Genomic DNA, 22405 nt, shown 5'->3' on the forward strand with positions numbered 1-22405 from the left:
CAGGGGATGACACAGATATCCTGTCTTTCTGCTATGTAGGAAGACAGATCTGTGTGTTGTCCCAGGCAGCCCATCCCCCAAACAGTTAGTAAACACACCCAGGGAACACATTTAACCCCTTGATCGCCCCTGATGTTAACCCCTTCCCTGCCAGCGCCATTAGTACAATTTCAGTGTATATTTTTAGCACTGATCACTGTAATAATGTCACTGGTTCCCAAAAAAGTGTCAAAAATGTCAGTTAGGTGTCTGATCTGTCTTCCGCAATGTCGCAGTCCTGCTAAAAATCACAGATCACCACCATTACTAGTAAAAAAAAAATAATAACAATAAAAATGCCATAAATCTATCCCCTATTTTGTAGACGCTATAACTTTTGTGCAAACGAATCAATATACGCTTATTGCGATTTTTTTTTTTTATAGCAAAAATATGTAGCAGAATACATATTAAATTTATGAAGAATTGGATTTTTATTTTTATTTTTTTTATTGGGTATGTTTTATAGCAGAAAGTAAAAAATATTGTTTTTTTTTCTTCAGAATTGTCAGTCTTTTTTTGTTTATAGAGAAAAAAATTTAAAAACCGCAGAGGTGATTAAATACCACCAAAAGAAAGCTATTTCTATTTGTGAGGAAAAAAAGGATATCAATTTTATTTGGTTACAGCGTCGCACGACTGCACAATTGTCAGTGTAAGTAACGCAGTGCCGAATCGCAAATAACGACTTGGTCTGGAAGTGGGTAAATCCTTCCGGGGCTGAAGTGGTTAAACATAGCTGAGCTCCACCCTTATATAACCAAATGTTTTAAAAATATTTATATAATTAAAACATCAGTTATAAAACATCAATTTAAAAACATATACATTTTAAAAAATAAAATGCAACTCCCACAAAGCTATTATATGGTAGTCTCCCCTTAAACCATCTTCTGTTTTAAGAATGTATCTTGTAGTGATAAAGGATGGCCCCCACTGGCCTATGTTTACCTGCTGTCCTAGTTTGGTTTCTTCAAGGCCTGCTTATGTGTTTCATACCTGGCACCAATGAGTGCCAAATAACTTCAAATAACTATGTAACCTAGAAAAACTTTAGATTGCATCTGTCCAGTGCTTCTGAATACAGTTAGCCATAGGGCATACATGAATGATTTGCATGGCTTTACCCACTGTCATTGTTCTTTGGATTTGTATTGGAAATGATAACATGTAAATACCTTCTGTATGGCACAATTTTCTTTGCATATTTTTGACTGATTTTTTTATGTTTTGCTTGGAGCTTTCCTTTGAAATGACTAATTCAAAAACATGTTTTATATAATTTAAAAAAAAATGTGTTTGCATAATATAATTGACCTAAGTAAGTTATATTGATCAAATTAGCTGCTAATAGGCAATTATTCCGATTACTGCTGCCCAGTGGTTCTTATTCAATGTTAAAGCTGAAGTTTAGTTAAAAATTAATTTTGCTTCAATAGCTGCAGTCACAGCACTTATCTTTAATTAAGTATGTCCCATGTCTGTCAGGCAGCTGCATCCTGGATCTTCTACGTAGTGGTGGCAGGTCCCCTTCCTACTGCTGATCTTTCAGCTCTGAGGAAGGTAAATCAGAAATCCTGCCCAAAAATATTTTAAAAAATGTCTCCTCCTACCTCCTACTATCTATTCTGCCTAACCTGTTTAAAAAAGATTGGTAAACATACCTTTTTTGAGTCCACTGTGGTCTGGTCACGTGACCCCCTGTGTCGGTGAGCAGCCACTTTATGGGAAAGGAGGCAGCGCTTAACAATGGCTGGGAAATATAGGAGTGGTGACATCACCCATAGGCTCCAATGTTGCAGCCATTGTCAAAGCTCCCTCCTCTCCCCTGAAGCTGCCACTGACTGACACAGGGGAGCCGGAGCTGCCGGTCACGTGACCAGACCAGTGCAGATGGAAAATGGGTAAATGTACACATCCCTTTTTTACACAGGTTAGGCAGGTTAGTGTTAGGCAGGAATTCCACTTTAATAGCTTACACTGTTCTATGAGCAGCAGCAAAACATATCTGATAGGGAGCCATCTTTTCCTCCTTCCTTACTTAAAGTGTTACTAAACCCAGGACCCTGCATTCATTATATATGATCTCCCACAATACACAGAACATGGAAATGCAATAATTTTAGTAACTATAAACTGCTAAATACCCTTTCTCATCAGCAGTCATGTGACTTCTATCAGTGTCCAGCCGTGCACAGGTTAAAGATTGTAGGAGAGGTTTTCATTCTCCCCTAATTGTCCTATGAAACTGCAGGACCCCTGACCCTCTGTCTGGACAGTGCTGATTGACCCTGTGCTGATCACATGCACCCTCTTAAGAAAAAAGAAATTCTCTAGCAATACACACCAAACTGAGTATGTGCAGATTGTCCCCATGGCTCTGTTCTATCAGGAGATATATTGGGGACTTTGGAAGAAGGGGGTGAACAGAGAAGACAGGATCAAACAGCCTTTTTACATAATGCAGAGGATTAACCCCTTAGGTTCCACAGTGAGTATAACATAAGTGCATCCGGAAAGTATTCACAGCGCTTCACTTTTTCCACATTTTGTTGTTACAGCCTTATTCCAAAATTGATTAAATTCATTATTTACCTCAAAATTCTACAAACAATACCCCATAATGACAATGTGAAATTAAACTAAAAAAATCACATGTACATAAGTATTCACAGCATTTGACATTACACTCAAAATTGAGCTCAGGTGCATCTTGTTTCCACTGATCATCCATTAAATGTTTCTACAACTTGATTGGAGTCCATCTGTAGTAAATTCAGTTGATTGGACATGATTTGGAAAGGCACACACCTGTCTATATAAAGGTCCCGCAGTTAACAATACACATTTTTCTACATACGTTTTACATGTATATCTGCTGTCTTCAGCTTGCTATATTCTTATAGAAAGTGCACATCGTGTTAGAGATATTTTCTTCTTGTTCAGCACTGGGAGTGAAGTCTTGGCATACACTGTGTGACAGCTGATTGGAGGAAAGGCGCACACACCCCCCACTTTACATAGGCAAAGGAAGGAGGGAATGTGCAGAGCTGTGCTGTGACTAGACCAACTCTCTGCTAATCTATTTATAGCACCCACCCTGGCACACATTTTAGGCTGGTTTTATCTCAGTTGTCAGAGAACTTGTCAGAAGTTATCATGCTGATAACAGAAGAAGGAAGCAGCAGAAAGACACAGAACTTAGTTTCTGGGGCGAGAGATAAAGTAAACACTACAGATACAGGAGATGTGCTTTGGTCAAATTTCATGAATCAGGTTTACATCCACTTTAAGTCCCTCAGAGCAGAAAGAGGACCTGTCATCACTGCACAGAAAATTTCTACAGGATCCAGCTAACGTGGGACATACATCATTGTACGGTAGGTAAGTTATATGACTGCAGTTTTATTTTTTTACTAAACTTCAGCTTTTATGGTGCATTCAATTTTCTTTTCTTAGTATTTGCTGTCAGTGGGCTGATGAAACTCAGTATCCAATCAGATTCTGCCTTTGGGAATGAAAATAGACAGTCTAACTATTATAGAAGAATTTAATTTTACTACAATGTTCTGTCCCACAGGGGACAAAATATATGTACTACTTTGTACACTCGTCTCACATGCTGTGGAAGGCTAGCTCTTTGGTCAGAAAGGACACCCCCTCCCCCACCCCCACATACATTTGACAATGCACCCAGCAAGTAGACAGCTACATTGATAGTTTGTGCTTAACTCTGACTTCAAGCACTTTCTCAAGACAAGCGCCGGCAAGAGGAATGCAGAGAGGGCATGTCAGCCTCTTGCCCCTCTGCATTCCATTTGCTGATGCTTGTCTTGGAACAGTGCTGGAAGTCGGACATTAGCGGCAACTATCAATGCAGCCGTCTCCTTGGTAGGTGCATTAAGGGATGCCAGTATGGAAAGGGGGAGTGGCATCTTGTCCGACCTTCCAAAATAGCCTTCCAGATGTAGGAAGATGCGATAAATATCTGTATTGTGTTCCTTGGAAAGAGAACACTGTATAAAAAAAAAAAAAAAGACAGACTTCTTCTTTAACAGACATGAGACAATTCTATTACCGTATTTATCGGCGTATTACACGCACAGGCGTATAACACGCACATTCATTTTAGGAGGGAAGTTTCAGGAAAAAACTTAAATTTTAAATAAGGAATGCCCATCTGCAGCCTCATCAGTCCACATCAATGCAGCAGCCTCACCATTGCCATCAATGCAGCCTAATTGATGCCCATCTGCAGCCTAGAGGGGACAGGGAGGGGGGCGGGACGAGCGCCCACAGATTACATACAGTGACAATCTCCTATGATAGACAGAACAGACAGAACAGTGGTCCAATGGCGTCCCAGGAGACGGGACTGCCAAGTAAACAGGAGATTCTCACTGTATTTAATCTGATGGCGCTCATCCCGACCCCTCCCTGTCCCCTCCGAGGCAGCTAAAATTTAACTATTGGCGTATAACACGCACGCACTATTTGCACCCAATTTTCATGGTGAAAAAGTGAGTGTTATATGCCAATAAATACAGTAATTAAATCAACCCTGATACTAGATTAAAAAGTAAAATAAAAAGGCTTCCCTGCAAAAAAGTAGAGTCCACACTTACCTGTCCCACCTCCTTTACTCACATGAAGAGCTACCATGGATTAGGAATCTTCACTATCTGACATACATCCAGGTGTGTTGGTTGATGATTTCCTGCTATACTCTGTGGTTTTATCCGATGGCCCCAAGTGACTAAGAAACACAATACTGTCATATAGGGTGGTGGATGAAACCACAGAGCACAGTGGGGGGAGAAGGTGCACTCATTTGACTCCCCTGGAAGTGTGTTAGATATTTAAGATTCTTCAGCCACTATAACTCTTTGAGAGAAAATATTAATGGCACTAGTAGCTGGAACAGTAAGTAATAATTTTTTTTTTCCAGGGAGACCATTTTTTTAAACTTTTTATAATTTAGTGACAGAGTCATTTTACATAAGTTTATTGACATAATAAATGATTATTTGATTTCAGCAATTATCATATTATCTTGTGATGTTTACATCTGTTTGTAAATTTCTAACAAAAATTTTCAAAGATCTGAGCGCCATCTTGCATTAGAATCAAGAAGCAGGGAGTAGTCTATTAAAATAACATAGAAAATGTCATAGCTGATTTTAACTCCTGCTTGTTGAGCAGTTAAAAAAAACAGTAAATTGTTGCAAATGAATAATTATGATTCTGTTTATTTGAAAATAATGCTTTGGAATTAGGGAAAAAAATGCAAGATCAATCAATTGGAGAGCAGACCTCTTCTACGCTATTTCCCTGCTGTCTTTCCAGTTGTCTGTCCAGCTGTATGTACTCAAATGTCACCCGGTTAATATATTGGCCACTTGAAACCATTCGTAGCACGCTGTTGTCACATCCAATCTTCATTTGGGCTATGAACAAAAGCACATCTTAGTAAATCAACAATAGACATAAAAATGTAAAACCATAGAACACATGTCAAACATGCCAAGGTTTCAATGATTTGCAGACACACTGATTGTGTTATAGACTTACTTAGGCTAAATATGTTTATCAAGTCCAACCAACGTTGCTGGGGTCCTCTGTGCATCTTATTAAAAAAGAAATTTGGGAATCCAAAAAAAAGAAAACAATCTTACTCACCTAGTTGGCTGCAGCACCAATCCCAGCTGCAGCTGTCCCCAGCCACCTCTACACCGAGAACCGATTGATCAAAGATCATTGATCGCTCAGTTATCGGTATGCAGTCTGAAGAGAGCTGGTGACTGACACTGGAGCACTGGGCGGTGCATGGGGCAGGAGTAGCTGGCTCAGTCTCCCAGTGGCTTGTTAAGAAGCTGAGCTAGTCAAGGCAGCTGGATAGATCCCAACTATAAAGTCAGAATCAATCCAGAGCCTGGACCAGTGGAGTGACTTCGGCCGACAGCATGCTTTAGTCCGCTGTCGGCTGAAAATGGGTCATAGGAGTGCAGAGCTATGTGCACTCCTGTGACACATAGAAGAAGTTTAGCCAAAAGAGCTTTGGCAATACTTCTCTTTTTTACAGTTCTGCAATATAATTTTTGTGAGCTGGTATTCAAAACTGAATAATTAATGCTTTGTATGTGGGGTGAGATTATGTCTCTTTTTTTTTAGTTTATACGTATTTTAATACAGGAAAGCATCTTGCTCATGCTAGAAGCTGCAGGTTAACATTGCATCCTGTTATTGTGACGAATTTTATTTATTTCCCCAAGAGAACAAGTGCATGTTGTACTTTGTCCTGTTCTGATTCTATGCCCCATTATTTCCTAAACATACCTCTTCTTAACCGCTTGCCTCCCAAGCCAATTCTGACACTTCTCTCCTACGTGTAGAAAACATCATTTTTTTTGGTAGAACTAGAGCTTAGGGAATAAAACTTTTTATGTCACACTGTGTTTGCGCAGCAACATTTCAAACACGTTTTTCTTTTCTTTTTTTTTTTTTGAACAAAAAAAAAACACTTTCGTGAATTAAAGCGGAACTTCAGTAATTTTTTTCATCCTTCCATCTAATAAATCCTCTGCCCTTGTTGTTTAAACTTTGGATAGTAAAACATTTTTTTTCTGCCAGTAAATACCTTATACAGCCCACTTCCTGTTTCTTGTCTGATAAAAAGCCTAGGCTTATGACATCATGCACAGCTCTCTCTCACTCTTGTGAGAGTTTGCCAGGAAGGGAGGGGGGATGAGTCATAAGAGGGCCAATGAGAGCTGGAGGTGTGCCTCTGTGTGTCTGTGTAAATCCAGGAAGTGAACAGGGAGTCGTTTCAGCTGCCCACAGTTCCACTGAGTCTGGCTGGATGCAGCCAGACTCAGTGGAGGAAGATTTCTGCAGCATATTTGGCAAGTACAGAATCACAGTATATATAAAATAATATGTAAAGTGGTTGGAGGGAAGCTCCAGAATGGCAAAGATGTTTTTATTACAAATTATGTGAGTAGACTTCAGTTCCTCTTTAAATATATAACAATACACAATATTTACCCCAGTTTTTTTGTATAATGTCAAAGATGATGTTACGCCGAGTAAATAGATGCCTAACATGTCATGCTTTAAAATTGCGCACACTCGTGGAATGGCACCAAAGTTCGGTACCTAAAAATCTCCATAGACTACACTTTAAAAATGTTTACAGGTTACCAGTTTAGAGCTAGAGGAGATCTGGTGCTAGAACTATTGCTCTCACTCTAACGTTTGCGGCGATACCTCACAGGTGTGGTTTGAATGTCATTTACATATGCGGGAGCGACCTACGTATGCGTTCACTTCTGTTTGCGATCACGCGGGGATGGGGGCGCTTTCATTTTTTTTTTATTGTTTATTTTATTTTAATTGCATTTATTTATTTATTTATTTATTTTACACTTTCCCTTTATTTTTTTGTTTTGATCACTTTTATTTATATTATAAAGAATGCAAACATCCATTATAATAGGAATAGGGCATGCCAGGTCCTCTTTATTGGGATATCTGGAGTCTATAAGTCCCCAGATCTCTCCTCTATGCTGGAAAGCCTGAGATTAAAAAAAAAAAAAAAAATCTCAGGCTTTCCAACAAAAAAAATCAGTGTTTACATCTGACGGCTCCGGAACGTTGCTTCTGGCCTCCGAGGTTCATAGAGATGGCCAGGGACCAGCTGCAGGCATCATTCAGATATCGCCATTTCAAGTTCCCGGCGTCAAATGACGGCTACCAGGGGGATGTGGTTAAAGCTGGCTATAGTTCCGCCCTATTGTGAAGCCCAAATTATTGGCATTCCTGTGGGGGTAGGTACACCCAGCACAGAGCCTCTGTTCCCTCTCTAAGCTGCGTTATCTGTCACTATTATGAATAACCAGCCCTAATTGTTCAATAGTAATAGTAAAAGATTACTCAGAGCTGCAGCTCTATGTTATGTATCTGCCAGTGCCCTGTGTGTGTACAAGCAACCACAGACAGATCACTCAGAACTGCAGCACTAAGTGATCTATTAATATTATGAATGAACAGGCAGTGCTGAATGCTCATTCATAATAGTGACAGATCACTCAGCGCTGAAGGACTATGTGTTTATCTGCCAGCTGCTTGCAAACAGACACAGCCCTGCCCATTGGATAATACAGCACCGTAGCACTGTGTAAAATAATAGTGAAAGATCACTTAGCACTGTGGGTTGTTAGATTCATTGGCTGGGCCACATTAGCCACATTAGAAATCTGTGAAGCACTATGTCAAATGCTGTAGCAAAATCCAAATACACTATACATGTAGCCACTAAGTTGGCTAACTTTGGGCTTACTTCCTTTAAAGGAGAATACATTTGTCAGACAAAATTTGTCTCTTGTGTAGCACTAACTCACAGTGGAGCTGCTGGTTTAAGCGGGTCTGTTACCTTCACTTTGCTTCCCTCTGTTTCACCAGCACCGGGTCTAGGGGTTCCGTTGAGTTTACTTCTGGACGGCACACGCACCAACACTGAAATATGTTTTCAATGCTTTATTGAACAGACAAACTTTAGGAAGTAGCAGGAAAGAGGCGTAAAAGGAAACTTTCAGGAGAAACTCAAATATCTTCTTGCAAAAATCTTAGCGACAAATGTCCCGGTAGAATTCAGATAATTATGTGGAATGTGTTCCCCTCATGGGACACACTCTTTGCTCGTCTGGATAGGCCTCTCCCACCGGTCTAGCAGCCAGTACTCAGTACGAATCAAAAGTCTCTGCCACAGACTTATTTGGGGGAATAAATCCATACGATCCTCTGCCACAGGATGTATCAGATTTTCTGCAGTGAAAGTCAGTCACAGTGCCTGAACCTTTAAGCTGAACTGGCAACACTATGCTGTATAATTACTTCTTTTGGATACGTCCTCCAACTGAGTCACCAGGCCCCTCTATAGACCAGCATGCTGCGTGATCTCTCCAAGACGGGTCCTCCCCCTGGGATCTTCTTGGTTGTCCAACTTCGTCACACAGGACCGACAGCTCAGGACTATTCCTTGGCCGCGGTGGTAGGCTCCAGACAAGCCTCTGGACCCACCCCTGCGCCGCAGCATCGTGGGCCTCCCGATCGGAGGACCACGAGGTAGCTCCTTAATGCATACCTCTCGGCCAGGAGGGCCAGCAGGTGGCTGTAAAACGACCCTAGAACATGGCGTCTGTCCCATAAATACCCTCTTCCCAGAATGCAACTCGGAGGACCACCTACACCAAGCTTGTCTCGGAGACAGAGGAGCATCTATACACTTCGACACGTTGCCTTTCCAACACTGACCAGTGGCAACAGCGACACCCACCGGTCAGCACGGAAGCACACACAACGTCAGCCAAGCTGGAACAGAGGCAAACTTTTAACCTTCCTAACACACAATTTACTAAATTTACCTAATCTGCGGTAGATTGTAAATCTACCAGCGCTACACTTGTTTTACCAGTGTATTGTTAGGGTTCTGTAATGAGGTAAGAGAAGATTTTTTTTCTTTAGCAGTCTCTAGGAGGTAGCATAAACTAATTTCTTCCCTTTGCTGTCTCTTATTTTCTCTGCTTTCTGATAAGGATATTTATATGCCCCAGTTGAAGACCTTTAGTGTTGAAATGTGTCGGGCTAGCATTTACTGCACCCCACATTGCTTTTTATACACCTTTTACATTTTGTGATCACTTTTATACCTTGTCATTTTTGACATATTTCAATAAACCTATCAGTTTGACCTGCACTATTTGGAGCCCTCCTTCTTTTTCCATATGTTTTGTCCATTGGAGTCTACAAGGAGTTGTCCTGAGGCACATCTAGCTTGATTATACAGTGTTTGTGGAGTTCGCTGCCGGGAAACAGGGGACCCTGCACCTGATCCATCCTACCACCTTCCGTATACAACACAGGATTCAGATCCTTTAGGATCACAAACTCTTCTGACTTTGTTAGAGTGTTAACAGCTTTTTGCACATTTTCATTTAGATTTCAGTGCGGTGTTTCCCCCCGCTTTACAAGGATATTCATAGCAGAGAATGATAGTAAATTATAAGGTTAACTCTAGAGATGAGCAAATCTGCCTGGGTACAATTTGCGGTGGGTTTGTCGAATCCTGTGTGAAATCCACACAACCCAAACTTAGTTTCAAACTCAAATGAAGTCTATAGGTGGAAAATCTAAATTCTGGCCAGTTTCAAGGCAAATTAGCAAGCTATTGTCTAAAGGGCATTGGGGAGCTGAGCATTGCCATGGAGGACATTTAACAAAGCAAAGCAAATTCTATTTACAGTGCCTTGCAAAAGTATTCACCCCCCTTGGCTTTTTACCTATTTTGTTACATTACAGCCTTCAGTTCAATGTTTTTTTTAATCTGAATTATATGTGATGGATCAGAACACAATAGTCTAAGTTGGTGAAGTAAAATTAGAAAAATATATACATAAAACTATTTTTCAGAAACAAAACTTATAATTGGCATGTGCGTATGTATTCACCCCCTTTGTTATGAAGCCCATAAAAAGCTCCGGTGCAACCAATTACCTTCAGAAGTCACATAATTAGTGAAATGATGTCCACCTGTGTGCAATCTAAGTGTCACATGATCTGTCATTACATATACACACCTTTTGAAAAGGCCCCAGAGGCTGCAACACCTAAGCAAGAGGCACCACTAACCAAACACTGCCACGAAGACCAAGGAACTCTCCAAACAAGTAAGGGACAATGTTGTTGAGAAGTACAAGTCAGGGTTAGGTTATAAAAAAATATCCAAATCTTTGATGATCCCTAGAGCGCCATCAAATCTATCATAACCAAATGGAAAGAATATAACACAACAGCAAACCTGCCAAGAGATGGCCGCACACCAAAACCGGGCAAGGAGCACATTAATCAGAGAGGTAACATAGAGACCTAAGGTAACCCTGGAGGAGCTGCAGAGTTCCACAGCAGAGACTGGAGTATCTGTACAAAGGATGACAATAAGCCGTACGCTCCATAGAGTTGGGCTTTATTGCAGAGTGGCCAGAAGAAAGCCATTACTTTCAGCAAAAAACAAAATGGCACTTTTTGAGTTTGTGGAAAGGCATGTGGGAGACTCCCAAAATGTATAGAGGAAGGTGCTCTGGTCTGATGAAACTAAAATTGAACTTTTTGGCCATCAAAGAATACGCTATGTCTGGCGCAAACCCAACATATCAACAAGAACACCATCCCCACAGTGAAACATGGTGGTGGCAGCATCATGCTGTGGGGATGTTTTTCAGCAGTCGGGACTGGGAAACTGGTATGGGTTGAGGGAAAGACGGATGATGCTAAATACAGGGATATTCATGAGTAAAATGGAGGACGGAGGTTCACCTTCCAGCAGGACAATGACCCCAAACACACTGCTAAAGCAACACTTGAGTGGTTTAAGGGGAAACATGTAAATATGTTGGAATGGCCTAGTCAAATCCCAGACCTCAATCCAATAGAAAATCTGTGGTTAGACTTAGATTGCTGTTCACAAGCGCAAACTATCCAACTTGAAGGAGCTGGAGCAGTTTTGCAAGGAGGAATGGGCAAAAATCCCAGTGGTAAGATGTGGTAAGCTCATAGAGACTTATCCAAAGTGACTTGGAGTTGCGATAGCCGCGAAAGGTGGCTCTACAAAGTATTGACTTTAGGGGGGTGAATAGTTATGCACATTGACTTTTTCTGTTATTTTGTCCTATTTGTTGTTTGCTTCACAATAAAAAAAAATCTTCAAAGTTTTGGGCATGCTCTGTAAATTAAATGATGCAAATCCTCAAACAATCCATGTTAATTCCAGGTTGTGAGGCAACAAAACACTAAAAATGCCAAGGGGGGGGGGGGGGGGTGAATACGTTTGCAAGGCACTGTAAATACTGTACAGTGAGGGTTAATACAACTTTGAGGATGCCACAAGGAAAACATCAATCATATAAATTACATGTTTGTAGATGCCTTTAAGCTGTGATGTTACAGAACAGTATGATTTTTACAGAAAGCATCAGCAACGCCGTCTTCTGGCAGCACATATTTTGGATGTATAGTTGATTTTTTAACGTCCACATTTAGCTTGGATTAAATACAGCAGCAGCACCCCAATTAAAGGGACCAGCTGCGGGCATCATTCAGATATCACCACTTGAACTTCCCGACGTCAAATGACAGTGACCTGTTTACTGGCTGAACAGTATAGAAGCAGCTTGGTTAGGTAGTAATAAAACAGGGAGAGATGAGGCAGGTTTTATCTTGAAATGAACATTAGCGTTTATTATCTGTAAGACAATAGCCACAAATATTTTTGAATGCCGGAGCAAAGGATGCAAACTTCAAGGTTCAATGCAGGATTTACCCGGCAGAAAACATTAGACATTTGGCAGCTGAGTTCCAACATTGTGTGGCACCTCTACAGTGCCAGAGAAACAGAAGAGGCCAGGAGGGGTGGCAGGAGCTGGTAATGGTAGCAGGAATAATTTTCATCATGGGGGAGGGTGGAAGAGAACACATTAGCAGCAGTTGCAGAAACCAGCTGCTCTGCGTCTTATAGGAAGAAGAAGAAGGCTTTGTCATTCTCTAATCTATCTCGTGCACATGCGTTTCATGTGCATGCACGTTTTCAAGGGGTCGGCCTAAGGCTGATCCCTTGAGAACGTGCATGACGCATCGGGAGGGGCCTACACACTGACCTCACCGCTGTCGTGTCATTATTCTGGGAGTAGCGGCCATCTTTTTCTCCCTGCTGAATACTACTCTGAATGGGATGTCACCCGGTTCTAGGATATTAACACAAAGCCCGTAGCAATTTGATATCTGGTGAGTGCATAGAATGGTGAAGTGAAACCAGAAGTAAGCAGCACTGAGCAATACTTGGATTTTCAAGGTTAGGATTATATGCTGTTTCACATTTTCTTTCTGGTGAGTGTTTTGGCACACCACACTGTCACGATTGATCTTTTGGAACCTATTAAGGACCTTCTACCTAATAGGATTGATTGCACATGGGACTATAATTATTTAATATATGGACATTCACTATATTTTATGTAGCACTGCATATTTTTGTTATTTTGGTAATTACCCATAAAAAAACGTTGCCACTTTAGTCCTTCTATTTTCTACTTTGCAACTGACCACCTCTATGACAAAATCACCCCCCTGTCCTGCCCTGACCTGGCCACTTCTGCCTACAACAGTTCACTCTCATCCACACTGGACTCACTTGCTCCTTTCACTATGCCCCAACCAAGAAAAACCTTGGCAGACTGACAACACCAAAAATCCTAAAAGACATAGCTGTGCACTGGAGCGATTGTGGCGTAAAACCAAGTACCACCAGGCATTTACCCTATATAAATTTGAATTCTTAAAATACAGTTCCTCTCTCCATGCTGCCAAACAAGCCTACTTTGTCACTCATTAGTACTCTATCATCCAGTCCTCATCTCTTCTATACTTTTAACTCAATACTTTCTCCACCACTACCTCCACCCAAACATTTGCTCACTGCTCACGAGATTGCAAATCACATGATAAACAAGATTGATGCAATTCATGGGGCCATTTCCACCGTGCAGATATCTATACCACTTAACATACCCTGTACAAAACCACCCTCAGCACTTTCCTCTTTTGACCTTGCTACTACTACTTTAGGTTGCTAAAGTTTTCTCAGAAGCCCGCCTTACCACTTGTCTGATGAACCCTGATCCCTCTCAAGGGATACAAAATAGGGTAATACTGAGTATTACCAGGAAGGCGGACTTTTTAGGCTAAGAAACAATGGAGAAGAAATAGCAGTATAAAAATATATAAATGTATTGAAAATTACAAATATATAAAAAAAATTAAGAATGACAATTGTAACATATATGCATCTTTGATTATTGTGCAGTGAGCCCTTGTATGTCTACGTGTTTCGCTGTTAGGCTTTCTCAGGACACGGCCAAGGTTCACAGACGAGAACCTTCTCTCTAGCATCTCCCTACCTTCCGGAATTGGAGCTGATGCAACAATAATTACACTGAGCTTTTCATAAGCTATACATTTTCTATACAGCGGCGTCATTATGCATGCCTGTTTTGGGCACTGGTAGCCTGTCTATTATCAGACATATTCAGGGTCTACGCATCTACAGATGTAGGAGTTACTACAATGCCCATAATGCACTTGGTATATTCGAGTAGAGCCGGCGCATGTGCGAGGTTCTCTTCGCTTGTACGATGCATCCGCTTGGCTCTCCCCTTACATAAGCATGTCTCTCCCTCGGTATACTCCTCTGCAGATGCGCAGAGAGCACTACAACCAATGGCCTACAATTCCCATAATCACTGGCTAATCCAACCTGTCATCTCGGTATCACATGATGCCCTGCTTCATGATCAGCTGTGACTGAACTAGGATATAAATACCTCTCAGCTGTTGGGAGCCCTGTGTGCAGCGGATTGCTGTCTCCCAGGGGCACGCTGTGTTATTTATATCCTCAATGTAAGTACATTGCTATAAGCTATATGTTATCATTTGGCCCTTGCTATACCAAACTTTCTATATGTTATTACTATTTCTATATTTAGTTGAATGTATTATTGTATGTTCATAGATACAGTGGTGGGCTTTTGGGCTGCATTTAGCCATCAGCAATGCTGAGATTAAACCTTGGATTTAATGTGGTACATCCGTTGATAGCCCTCTTCCCTTTGATGGCCGCTCTCATAATCGGGAATACTGTTTACATGCCCCTGCTCATACATTCAGTTATACCCAATATAGTAAGTTTTACTCTTTAAAAAATCTACATTTTTTTCACCTGAATACATACTCTCTGTGTTGACACTGGTTGCATTTGCTCCAATTCCAGCTTTCTATCTTCTGATTGAACTCTCCTAGCCTACCGTGACTTACATGATTCTGCATAATAAGGTACTGGCTTGATGTTCGTTTCTATGCTCGCAATTGCTTAGCGCATGATTTTTATCGTGAACAGCCTGTTTATGTGTTAGTTGTATGTGTTTACTGACATTATATCTCATTTTAGATAGAGAGACATACTCTCTTCTCTGTCTCGTCTGTGAACCTTGGCCGTAGGCCTGAGGAAGCCTAACGGCGAAACGCGTAGACATACAGGGGCTCACTGCACAATAATCATAAATGCATATATGTTACAATTGTCATTCTTAATATTTTTTTATATATTTGTAATTTTCAATAAATGTATATACTTTTATACTGCTATATCTTCTCCATTGTTTCTTAGCCTAAAAAGTCTGCCTTCCTGGTAATACTCAGTATTACCCTATTTTGTATCCCCAATGATTTATGGACGTGGCTTATTTTTGATGCACTCTCTTTTTTGTCTGATCTACTACGCACTACTATGTTCACCCATCACCCATACCCTCTTCTTCTATCCTTTGTTCCCTCACTCACATCTTCAATCTCTCCCTCTCTACTGGCACCTTTCCATTCCCTCTAAAACATGCACTGATCACCCTAATACCTAAAAAGCCCTCACTGGACCCCACATGCCTGAACAACTTAAGACCCATCTCCTTGCTCCCGTTTACCTCTAAACTTTTAGAAAGCTTAGTCTACAACCGTCTGAGATCCTACCTCACTGACAACAACCTTCTTGACCCCTTACAGTCTGGCTTTTGCTTACTACACTCCACTGAAACTGCCCTACTAAAACTCACTAATGATTTACTAACTGCTAAAACCAATTTCCACTACTCCATACTCAAACTACTAGACCTTTCTATGACTTTTGATACTTGATACTGACCATCCCCTCCTCCCCAAAAAACTCCACTCTCTTGGCCTTCAGGACTCTGCTCTCTCATGGTTATTCTCCTACCTATCACAGTGCTTCTTCAGTGTTACTTATAAATACCATACTGGTGACCCCACAATAGGGATAAAACTTTTTCGCGGAAGGGAGTTTAACAAGACACGTGGCCACTGATTAAAATGAGAAGAAAAGAGGTTATAACCATAAATTAGGTAAAGGGTTCTTTACTGTAAGAGTGGCAAAGATGTGAAAAAAAAAGTTAGCCAGGTGAAATTCACCATAAATGTGCTGGGACCTCAACCCAAGAACATGCAAGATTCACTTTGGACCCATTGTAGTGCCAAATCAGGTCTAATTCTATATCCCTAATACCAACAATGATATGAGGATGTAGTGATAGGAGGAGCTGTTTTGTAATATTTATAGCCTTTAACCACTTACTGCATCCAAGCAAAGTTTTTTATGGGATAAATATAGCCTTTCTAATTGGTTATCTTGAAAACATACTGTAGATAGGACCCATACACAGTAGAATAACATTAGCCATATTAAGTAACTATATAATGTTGCATTTATTGTCAAAAATAATACCATTCAGCGGCGGCCTGTCCATACGAGCACAGGGCCGCCCCCCCCCCCCCCCCCCCAATCCATGCACCGGCCCTAATTTACATTCAGGGTGCCGAACGCATGTATTCCAATGGGAGTTTTTTTTTTTTTTTATAAGCACACGATTGGCTTCAAAAAAGGGTCGGCTTGGGACGCAGAGCTCTGCTTCTCCTCCTGGCCAATCCCGGCTCAAGAAGCAGGTCCTGAGACCCAATTGGCCGAGAGGAGAAGCGATCCTATTGGCCACAGAGTAGGAAGAGGGAGGGGACTCAGGGGAAGCCGCTATGCTGTGAAGCCAAAAAAGGAGGAAACGCAGAGGTCTGCCACCCGGAGGAAGCCCACGACCTAGATGGGGTAAGTGCGGGGATCCATTGACCAACCGCCGGGGAAGGGGGGTGGGGGAGTTGGCTGTGGATGGATTGACGCCCCCGCCCCCAAAATTATACCACCAGCCGTCACTGATACCATTACTTACCAGATCCATGAAATGAATGACAGAGGTCAGCTAATGGAAACATATTTGATGGATCTAATCCAGTACCACCCAGGAGTTCCACAAAGTCTCCAGCTCCCCCGCATCCTCTTGGTGGTGGCTTCTGCAAAAAAATCATGTCTAATTACATGTTACTGAGCAAATTCATTGACATTGTTTAACCTTTAATCTGCATATAGAAGACAGAACTAAAACTACACTAAAAAAGTACAAAATAAGTTGAATGAACTGCATTATCTGTAAATTACTATTTTAGCTTTTAAGATAAGACAGATTTTTTTTTTTTTTAGTTATGAAGATTTTAGTTATGAAGATTTAACATGATAGAGTTCCTCCTCCCCATGTTTCTCATTTTGTCTGAGCATTTTGGAGCAACATGTTGGCCATATTGACTTTGGTAGGAAATCTTTTGGCACACTAACTAGCACAACATAGGGAGTACTCAGCGAAACAAATGAATGGAGGAAATCTACAGGTCAGAATATTCAATGAATAGCTATGGACTGGCAGTAAGTTAAAGTATAACTAAGGGCAAAACTTTTTTATATTTGGACAGAGTCGAGATGGATTAGAACCCCTGACAGTTTTTATTGCTGTCTGGGCCCTCGTTAGGGAGATTCATAGTTACATAGTAGTTACATAGTAGTTACATAGTAGTTGGTAAGGTTGAAAAAAGACTCAAATCCAAGTCCAAGCTGTGAGTGTGCACTTTTATGTCAATATTACATTGTATATCCTGTATGTTATGGTCATTTAGGTGCATATCTAATAGTTTTTTTTAATTATCTATGCTCCCTGCTGAAACCACATTCTTACCACTCTATTTGTCATGTTTACCATTATCATTGAAAGTGAAATTAATGAAAATCCCTCATTTTGGTTTGTCCCCAGAGAAGTATTCGAGGGTAAATCTTCCAATGGGACACTAGTTCTGGTAACCTGGGGGTCCCCAAGGAATTCAATAAAATAACAAATATGACCCTTTCTGCCCACATTTACCCTGTTATTTGTCATTGTTATATTTCCCTTTTTTGTTACATTTTTGGCTGTTGAGAGACTGTTTTCTTGTATTTGCCCTAAAGACTATTCTTGGTTTGTTTTATTTGGAACGATACATGTTCATTGAAAGAGCTGGTCTCTGTTCCATGTGCTCCTATGTAGGCGCCGGACTGTTTGGGTGGCTAGCTGATAATTGGCTTCCTGCTAATTACATCACTGTTAGCTGTTGGCTGTTCCTTAGATGTGCTAATTATATTACTGTTTATATTCTTTAGGATAATGTGATCAAGCTCTTACCCATCTTGTGTGCTGTATATTCTGAATGAATTTACAGTAAAGTCAGCTGCTGTTTGCATCTAAGCGAGTGTTGTCTGGTTCTTGGGTGCAATGTTCAGCTACAATGCCCTGTTCCTAGTTCCAGAGTGGAGGAAGGGGTATCTTGGCGTAAGCACCCAGGTAGGTCCTAGTGACGTCGCTGGGGGGGGGGGGGGCGGGGGTGACACCCGTGGGCAGAGGGGTGACACCTGTGGGCAGTGGCACCACTAACGCCGCATGGTCCTCATCCGTCCCCTACACTGATCTCTAGCATCTCACCGGCTGTTTCACACAGTGGAGCGAACTGAAGCCGCCTCCCCCTCCTCTCTGTTTACATCTACAGGAGGGGGAGGCGGCTTCGGTCCATTCCACTGTGTGAGAGGGAGTCCAAGGGACACACCACTGTATCCCGCACTGTTCTGAGGACTGTAAAGTTTAATGTAATGCAAATTGATATGTGCTGGGGGGGCGCTATGGGAGGGGAAAGAGGGGTCTGCACTGAGGGGGTCTGTACTGAAGGAGGGAGGTCTGCCCTGATGGGGTCAGCACTGTTGTACAGGGGTCTGCACTGCATGGATCTGCACTGATGGAAGGGGGGTCTGCACTGAGGGGGGTCTGCATTGATGGAGGGGGTCAGCACTGATGGAGGGGGGTCTGCACTGAGCGGGGTCAGCACTGATGGAGGGGGGTCTTCACTGATGGAGGGGGGTCTGCACTGAGGGTGGTCAGCACTGATGGAGGGGGGGTCTGCACTGAGGGGGTCTATACTGATGGAGGGGGTCTGTAATTAGTGAGGGGGATCTGTACTGAGGGAGGGGATCTATGCTGCGGGAGGGGGGTCTGTACTGAGGGAGGGGGATCTATACTGCGGGTGGGGGGTCTGTACTTAGTGACACCCACCAGAGGGGTGACACCTGTGGGCAACGGCACCGCTAATGCCGCACGGTTCTATTCCGTCCCCTACACTGATCTCTCGCATCTCCCCAGCTGTTTCACACAGCGGAGCGGACCGAAGCCACCTCCCCCTCCTCTTTGTTCATATCTACAGGAGGGGGAGGCGACTTCGGTCTGCTCCGCTGTGTGAGAGGGAGGAGGGAGTCTAAGGGACACGCCACTGTATCCTGCACTGTTCTGAGGTCTGTAAAGCTTAATGTAATGCAAATTGACATGTGCTGGGGGGGGCGCTATGGGAGGGGGGTCTGCACTGAGGGCGTCTGCACTGATTGAGGGGGGTCTGCACTGATGAAGGGGGGGTCAGCACTGATAGAGGGGGGGATCTGCACTGAAGGGGGTCTTCACTGATGGAGGGGGTCTTCACTGATGGAGGGGGGTCTTCACTGATGGAGGGGGTCTGCACTGATGGAGGGGGGTCTGCACTGAGGGGGGTCTCCACTGATGGAGGGGGGTCTGCACTGATGGAGGGGTGTCTGCACTATCGGGTGGTGGTCTATACTGATGGAGGGGGGGTCTGCACTGATGAAGAGGGGTCTGTACTTGGTGAGGGGGGTCTATACTGAGGGAGGGGGTCTGTACTTGGTGAGGGGGGTCTGTACTGCGGGAGGGGGGTCTGTACTTAATGGAGGGGAGTCTGTAGTTAGTGGAAGGGGGTCTGTAGTTAGTGGAGGGGTGACCATAATTGGTTGAGGACTATAGTTGGTGGAGGGGGGGTGACACCAATTTTTTCTGCACCGGGTGACACCAACCCTAGTGACGCAACTGGACGGTCCATCACACACATCTTCTAATATCTACTTCCTTTGCAGCTCTTGGCACTTGTTTACACAAGATCGGAGTTGCAAAGAATGTTGGGGCTCAAATATTCCCCCCATCAGACGCTGTAATCACTGGTCTAAACGGGGAGCAGGTATACTTAGAGCGATTGTAAACTCTAGATTTTTTTAAAATATAAAATAACAAACATGTTATACTTACCTGCTCTGTGCAATGGTTTTGCACAGAGCAGTCCCGAACCTCCTCTTTTGGTTACCTCTTCTGAGATCACCCACTTTTGCTCCAGGCTCCTCCTCTTCTCTGAGTGTGTGGCCCCATACAGAGCCCCATACACACAGCAGGGGCCACCTGCTCTTCTGTAGGTGGCTCCTAAACATATCACAGGACATGAGGAGACTTAGAGCTGAAAGTAGAACTATAGTCAAATGTTGTGCAGCTGTATAAGTGTTGTCCCCAGGTTCTTTGTTTTCTCTTACCTCCCCTGCAAACTCTTCAACTTAAACAATGATCTTTACTAGGTGCAGATTTTTCTACTTTTCTGTGTTGAGTCGAAAAAACTACCCGACCTCTTCTGATATTGTGGCAATATTGTAACCACTGATAGATAAACTTTTATCTAAGTCCCAACACTATAAAGCCCACTGAAGTACCCCATAATTTGCATAAAGTCAAGAGCTCATGGGGGGTTGTGATCAGTTCAGTAGACTACACATCATAAACGTACAGGCGCTGAATAGACCTTCTCACTGCCAAGTTCTACAGAGGGAAAGCCACCACTAGACATTGGAAAGCTAAGTTGTAGCACATCCTGAGGGGCAAGTGAGCCCTATGGCTTTGGAAATTAAATAAGCATTACATTTGACAATAGCTTGGCAAATCTTAGGCTATGACTAAAGAAGTACTTTAACTGATCATACATGCAGCACATTTCCTATACACACAAGAGATAGTAATGAATGCAGCTTATCTCATTTTCAGTACATGCCCCATCCAATTTATAAAAGACAACTTTTGCATTACATGAATGCCTGGCCACTGAAAACAGGAGTGTGCTGTGTTCATACCTTTAACTGTAGCTCATTAAAGTGACCCAGGGTCAGGTCAGATATTTTCATCACAACTGGGTATATAATAGAAAAACTGCAGTTTCTGTGTTGATGGGGGATGATCATGGTAAATTTTCCACTTGGTGACTGGGAGATTACATTGCATGCTAAAGAACAAAGAATACAATATGTTACTGTTATTGTGCTTGAATAATAAGAATTTAAAGAGAAATTCCATCAAAAAAAGTCCAAAGTATTTTCATGCACCTACACAGTCATCATCACATTGTACTAGAGCTGCGCGATTAATCGTTAAGAATTAAAATCTCGATTCTACTACCCTCGCAGAAAGTTCTCTGCTCACTTCTGACAGCTGACAAAAAAAAATCCAGGCAGTCTGACAAGTTTATCTCAACATCGCTGATAACTATAAAAAAAGTAACATTTCGTTCTTAGATCAAAGGGATGAACTTCGGTCTGCAAATGAGGTCAGTTTAACCACTTATAGACTAAACCTTTTTCTGACACTTGCTTACAAGTTAAAATCAGTATTTTTTTTTTGCTAGAAAATTACTTAGAACCCCCAAACATTATATAAGTATATATTTTTTAGCAGAGACCCTAGAGAATAGAATAGCGGTTGTTGCAATATTTTATGTCACACTGTATTTGCGCAGCGGTCTTTCAAACGCAATTTTTTTGAAAAAAAAAAAACACTTTAATGAATTAAAAAATAATTAAAAAAACAGTAAAGTTAGCCCAATTTTTTTGTATAATATGAATGATGATGTTATGCCGCGAGAATCGTGATCTTTATTCTAAGCTAAAAAATTGCGATTCTCATTTTAGTCAGAATCGTGCAGCTCTACTCTGAGCTTGTCATTTTTGTCATTCATTTTATAATGCCCCATATGATTCATCTATGAACTTTAACCCCAGATGAGAAGCACCTCTCTTATTATTACAGCCAGTGTTGGTAGTCCCACTGGCTGATCTAAAAAATCTGGAACAAGGAAATCTAAAGCAAATGGAACTCTTGCCCAGAGCAAGCAACCAAGCTACTTTCTATACTTCCCAATAAATAAAACCTGAATCCTAATCAGTGGAAATGTACAACTGTTCTGCTTTTCTGTAATAGTGGTAGTATTAGCACTGTAGTATGTAAATTGCATTTATATGCCAATTTGCACAAAAATGACTTCTAGGTGTGTATGACATGTTGGTGTTACCATGATGTTCTTAGATGCTGAATTATAGTACAGTTTTCCAAGTCTAATTTTTCCAGTAGCTATTATGATAGTACTTTGGTACAGAAAAAGGCCCTCCACCTCGTGCCCTACCATATAGTGCAAAAGACTCTGCTGCTGA

General features: G+C 41.9%; 1 protein-coding gene across 1 annotated transcript in view; it reads right to left on the reverse strand.

Annotated features, from left to right (window-relative positions):
• Positions 1-5272: 5272 nt before the first annotated feature.
• CRHBP (corticotropin releasing hormone binding protein) overlaps positions 5273-22405 on the reverse strand; it is a 32000-nt gene continuing 14867 nt past the window's right edge. The window contains exons 5-7 of the mRNA XM_073623974.1: positions 21056-21204; positions 16929-17049; positions 5273-5486 (exon numbers count right to left, since the gene is read on the reverse strand). Coding sequence (XP_073480075.1) covers positions 5332-5486; positions 16929-17049; positions 21056-21204 — 425 coding nt within the window. The 3' untranslated portion in view covers positions 5273-5331. The remainder of the gene's footprint in view (positions 5487-16928; positions 17050-21055; positions 21205-22405) is intronic.

The sequence above is a fragment of the Aquarana catesbeiana genome, linkage group LG01, assembly GCF_042186555.1.
Source record: "Aquarana catesbeiana isolate 2022-GZ linkage group LG01, ASM4218655v1, whole genome shotgun sequence".
Classification (NCBI taxonomy): Eukaryota; Metazoa; Chordata; class Amphibia; order Anura; family Ranidae; genus Aquarana; species Aquarana catesbeiana.